The following is a 6,000-nucleotide window of genomic DNA, read 5'->3' as shown; positions in this document are numbered from 1 at the left end:
AATTCCTATATTCAAGGGCTTCACATGTAACTGCTGTCCCAATTCTATCGGACTCCAACACCTCAATCAGTCACTGTGTTACAGAACCTCTGGATATCCTGGTCAGTGGGCTTTAAGTTCCCTCACTTTAGAGCATCATTCTCATCACATCCACACTGACCTCTTTCTCCATCTTACATATTTAAATGCCTCTTAAACATGGTGATTATGACTATCCGCCCTACCTATGCCTTTCATAATCTTAGACAGAATTACCACAGGTCACTCAGCTCTTGTGTTGAACTGTGTTACAAAGGACATCATCACAGAGTACGATGCCTCATTATGACAGAAAATGGACACACATCCTTGGATTGGTTGACATTTCTTTATGGTGTACAGAAGATATTCTTTCTACAAGCCACTGGTACATAACAGTCTTACATTAAATATGTTGCCAAGAAAGCTCCCTTGGTTTCTGGAACCTTCCACAAGCCTCGGGATTCTCTGTCACTAGAACACTGAGAGATGTCAGGATACACAGGTGGGGGAAGGGGGAGATGTTTCTCTTCACATTTAAAAAGTTTATCAAGGACACAGTGTCACGTGAACATCAACAATTACTAAAACATTGGGCTACTGAACAGTGATTGGGGTTCACAAAGTAAGATGGACTGTGGGCTGTGCAGTAATTTTCATTATCTCAAACGTACTAATATGTCTGTTTTCTTGAGCTGCAATAGGTCCTCCCTCCAACATGAAATGCCATTTTATGGGGTTGGCTGCCTAGGGGACATCCAGGTAGTCTATCCATCCCCCACTCCTGGGCTACAATAGCAGCAAATGGACCATCGAAAGCTAATGGGGAGCTGGGTGGGCAATCTGTATGGAGCTGATGACTGTGCTTATACACTGCCTTGTGTGTGTGGGTGGAGGGGTGGACTGGGTTACAAAGGTAGGAGGGTAGGGGTTGTAGATGGGTGAGAATAGTGAGTTGGGGAGGGTAAAGGTGAGATGCAAGGGGATGTGCTTGGGTGGAGAAGAGTTGTTGGACAAGTGGGGTGGTGTTGAGGACGGGTTGGGGAGAGACTGATTGGGGAGGAGAAGCTTTGGGTATAGAGGAGAGGTGTGAAGCTATGAAACTGGTTGGGGAGGAAAAGGCTTGGGTGGGAGGAAGAAAGATGGGAGTAAGTGGGGAGGAAGCGGGTTGAGGAAGTGGAAGAGTTCAAGAGGTGGGAGAGGAAGAAAGGAAGACAAGAGATGAGTAGGAGTGGTATTGGGGAGAAGAGGGAAGGAGATGGAGAAGTGGGAAGGGCTGGTCACCGATCAAAGGGAAGGGTTAGGAGGAGGACTTCAGCAGTTGGGAATCTTGAAATCCTTTTGATGTTCCCTTTCTCCTTAGGATCTGACATTCAGATATTCAGAACAATACCCTGCCATCTCCTGGGATAATCTTCCTCCCTGTCTCCACCATCCACGTTGCTTCACATCAAGGTTGATGGTTCTAGAAACTGCCCTCCACCTCCTCATATGAGGGCTATTTTCCTGCTCCCACAGCAGTCTTGGTCTTCCCAGCAGTCACGGGAGTACTGTCCAGATCTTCCACAAGCTCTAGACACCCTAGCTATGCATATGGTCCAAAGCAAACAGTCGCTTCAGCAAGCATTTGGTCAGCACATGCTTTGTGCCACATTAGAGCAAACCCTTGGGACTACTTCTTCCAACATACTTACGAATCCAGAACTTGCACTGGTCTTAAGGTGATGGTGGGACCTGCAGTATATCCTTCACCCCCTTTCCTCGCTATCAGCGTTACTGTGTAATTCAGCAATCAGACTCTGACCTGTGACCAAGGGTGACGGAGGGTTCTTTTCACCTGTTGCATTACTGGGCACTGCTTATTCAGGCATTAATAACACCATCTCCATAAACGGTGCACAATATACTGCAACTTCAGAGCCTGCTTTAGGAACATATACACAACATACTATGATGAAACTTCTGGCCTTTCTGTGCATCATAGCAAAATCCAACTTGGTACCACAGATAGTGTCCACAGGAGCAGGGGCAGAGAAGGGGAGGTGGGGTAGAGGGAAGGGATCTTCAGTTCATAAATTATCACAGCCTTTTTCACAGTCAAATAATCAGCACTTCCAAAAAAAAAACACACATCCTCAAACTGTTGATATTTACAATGCAATTCTTCTTGGGTTGGAAGGGGAGGGGGTGAACTTTCCACCTGACAACTGTTCAGACAGTTTTGGCTAATCCTTACCAAATGTGGCCCCCCCAAAAAAACTCAAAATTAGAATCTTTCTTCAAATGATTTTTACAAACAAAAAATTAATAGCAATTTCATAACTTAAGTGCACCGAGTGCATAATTAAATAGTAAAAGCTGTAGAATTAAAGTCACCTTTGTAAAATCATAACTTTCAATTTGTGCTAACAAAGTTCTATTTTGTATTATCCAGGCCTGGTCCTGTATCTTGCTTGATGCAGCCTTTTCTTGGATGGAGTCTCTTTCTCCCCATCACTTTCACTCCCCTCTGGCTGTAGGCCTAAAATCAACCTCGCACCTTCTTCTGTCCAGTGTTAGAATCCACAGAAAGATCAGTCTCTGATGCACTTGGAGGATGGGGTGTGGGAACTGAAGGGGTATTGAGGAGGGGAGTGGCCCAAGTGGGGTAAGGAGTGAGTCTTCTGTGCGAGTCACTGGAATTTCTGCAGCTGCACCAACCCAGTCTGAATCTTTAATTCCATAAATAACTGGATCTCTGCAATTCAGGTCTTCAAGACATTCCTGGCCAGAGGGATGAGGAGAAAAAGAGAAGGTTCACATGACTGCTGAACTGTAGGCTTATCTTGACAGGACACCAAAGCCCTGAAGGTCTTGTATGGTATTTGGAATATCCAACACATCAGTAGCTCAAAGTGTCACACAGGCAGAGTCCAAACAAATCAACCCGCCCCCCCCCCATGGCTGGCGCTATAAGAAGTGGGGGGTTGGGGGAGGGGAGTTAAATAAGTACCTCAGCCAGTTGGTGTCAAGCTCCTGGCTTTGTCCATTACCTTAAGTGGTTTTAGGAAGCGTTGTGAATAGCATTAGTCTTAATGAGTGTGCCTGTGACTTCTCACTCCACTCCCAACATGGCCAACTTCAGGAGGTAAAATAGGAGTTTTGCATGGAGTACAGGCGGTCTATAGGGTTTCCTATCCTAGCCTGCATGGAGTTTGCCTCGGTGGTTGCTAGAAGACAGTCTCCTAAACTGTTGAGTGAAGTGTCGCTATCCATGTCATGGAACAGGGTTTCACTGCCTGTGGAGGGAAGAAAAGGAAACAAACACATCAGCCCCATCTGTCTCTGGGCCTCAGCAGAACTGGACAGCCGACAATCAGACAAGGCCACTCGGCCAGTCACCACCCTCTGTCCACAACCCATTCACAAGAGAGAGATAATCTACACTCTTGCCCCAAACCAAAGATCTCTGAAGTTTCTTGAAAGCCCAGTTAGAATTCTAAAGATGGAAGGGCAGCAGATAATATAGGCCCAGCAATGGACTTACAACAGTCCTAAAGTAGGGAGCAGATCAGCTGCATTTCAGTGGGGTTGGCTGAGGGATAAACATTGGCCAGGGTTCTGGAGAAACCTCTTCTGCTCCTCTCCAATGGAGTGCAGTGAGATATTTTTCTGCTTCAGAAGAAACAATTAAAGCTTCATCCAATAAATAGCATATTTAATGATATAGTAGTATAGGTCTAGATGCAGTTTTCTTATTTTATGACTTAGACCATCTCAATCTAAGACCTCCTGATCCAGAGGCAGCTATCCTAAGCCCCAGTTGGTGTGTCCTTCTCAGGATGTCCAAAGTGTAGTACAACCGATTATCTCAGTGAACAAAATCACTGTTACGAAGGCAAATGTAGTGACTGAGGTAACTAGCTGGTCTTGGTAGGGAAATAAATATTAGCCAGTTCCAGGGTGAATTCCTCTGTCACAGGAGACCATTCACATGTACCCGTCTAAACCTTTGATCAACGCCAGGGTGAGAACTGCCTCTATTATGCTGTGGGGACACTGGACTGTATGATGTCATACTTTCCTTTGTGCCCTTACTACCATCACTTGTGGTAAATGGTGACATAGTCATTACATTTAAGGGGTGTTGAGACAGGCACTTGAATAGTCAAAGTGCAGAAGGATACAGTGCTAATGTGGGCAGAGGGGATTAGTGTTGACATGGATACAGTGGGCAAAAGGCTCGATCCTCTGCTGTATGGCTTTATAATTCTCTGTGACAAATGGGTATGATCTGATTGCTCCTACACATATAAGGAGTGATCATGAATTTGGTGAAAGACCCAATACTTAAAAACACAGTATCCAACACAAAGGATCCTCATCATCTGAGACAAGTCCATTTTTTGTTACTATCATTGGGGAGGCCATACTGGGGCTTGAAGACCCACATTCAATGACTCAAGAACAGTTTCTTCCTTTTCATCATCAGATTTCTGCATGCTCCATGACCCATGAACACTTTATTTGACTATTTAGATGCTGCCTGATCTGCGTAGTTCCTCCAGCATTTTGTGTATGTTTCCATAAACACAACCTCATTATTCCTTTTCTTTGCTCTATTTATTTATTTTATAATTTATAATAAAATTTGTCTTTGCACTGGACTGGTGCTGCAAAACAAAATGAGACTGATAATGAACCTGATCTGGTTCTGGCTCTAACCTTTGGTAGTTGAGCTAATGCAGTCTACTTTCTTTTGGGTGTTGGCAGGGAGACTGACATAACCATCACCTGCCCACTCAAGGCACATTGTGATCACTCCCATCTCAGACTCATCCTTCCAAGAGAGTTGGCCCAGGTTCAGAGATGGCTCTCCTAACTAAGAATCATTGTTTTAAGGTGACCCTGATAGCACAGGACTGGTGCTTTGAAGTTTGTGCATCTGTTATGTCTTTGGAAACAATATAGTTCCCTCAGTCACTCCAAAAGCAACTCCCCTTCAGTGTTTTGGACCCTCATGTGCTCTAATAAACGCTTTCAGGATGGGTCTGCTGTAGATCAGTTGCGCTCTTCAAACCACAGTTCACCTGCTAGTCACCCTCCATGAATGGATTTTGATTAGAGCTATGAATGCTAGTCAGTCGATGTTGGCTAAAACTTGAACTGTATTATGACTGGTGTTGCCCTCCATGCCCATGAGGTGCCCCTGTTCATTTCACACCTCACATAAGTTCACCTAGAAACCATTGCCCATGCTATTCACTTCAGATCAATTCAATTTGTTTGGCAGTGTGTTGAAACAAATAGTGCTGCATCATTCAGTGCCATGGCTCTCATATTTGACAATGACAGGCTACACTCTCCCTGCAGTCACTCTCAGCCAGCTGTGCTAAGTGGTTAGTGGATCATGCACCAGGCCTCAGAAAGACGAGCACAAATTGGATTGATCTTTCTCACAGCCAACACAGGCATAAAGGGCACATTAGCCTCCTTCTGTGGGACATGATGAGCTGTTTGGCCTCCTTCTGTGGGATTCCAATCTATGGCAAACTGCATTCTCTGGAGGAAAGCTCTGAATCTACTGCCCTGTGCTTTGTTTTATTGGGATTTTAACATTGCCTGCAAGGCCAGAATTTATTGCCCAGCCCTGATCACACTTGAGAAGATGTAGGTAAACTATCTTTCTGAGCAGCCACAGTTCTTCTGTGAGGGTTCTCTCAGTGCTGCTGGGGAGAGACTTTCAATGGTTAAACTCAGTGACAATGAAGGGCCAGCTATAACTTTCTGAGCCAGAATAGTGTGACTTGGAGGGGCACCTACGAATGGTGTAGGTGAGTTACTCTCTTCTTCCTGTCAGCTTGAACCAGTCTAGTCATTAACAACTCATTAACAAGGCGTTTTCGCCCTGTGCCTGCTGCCTTGGTTCTCCTTGGTGTAAGGTCACAGGTTTGGGAACTTGGGGCCTATTTGACAAGGTTATAAGATGCAAGAAATAAGATC

General features: G+C 45.0%; 1 protein-coding gene across 2 annotated transcripts in view; it reads right to left on the bottom strand.

Annotated features, from left to right (window-relative positions):
• Window positions 1-353: 353 nt before the first annotated feature.
• LOC140737291 (LIM homeobox transcription factor 1-alpha-like) overlaps window positions 354-6,000 on the bottom strand; it is a 634,570-nt gene continuing 628,923 nt past the window's right edge. For both annotated transcript variants that reach the window (XM_073063685.1, XM_073063686.1), the window contains exon 9: window positions 354-3,296. In XM_073063685.1, coding sequence (XP_072919786.1) covers window positions 3,139-3,296 — 158 coding nt within the window. In that variant the 3' untranslated portion in view covers window positions 354-3,138. The remainder of the gene's footprint in view (window positions 3,297-6,000) is intronic.

This window comes from Hemitrygon akajei, chromosome 12 (genome assembly GCF_048418815.1).
Source record: "Hemitrygon akajei chromosome 12, sHemAka1.3, whole genome shotgun sequence".
Taxonomy (NCBI): domain Eukaryota; kingdom Metazoa; phylum Chordata; class Chondrichthyes; order Myliobatiformes; family Dasyatidae; genus Hemitrygon; species Hemitrygon akajei.
The sequence above is the reverse complement of the archived record's forward strand: the minus strand, read 5'-3'. Positions and strand labels throughout refer to the sequence as shown.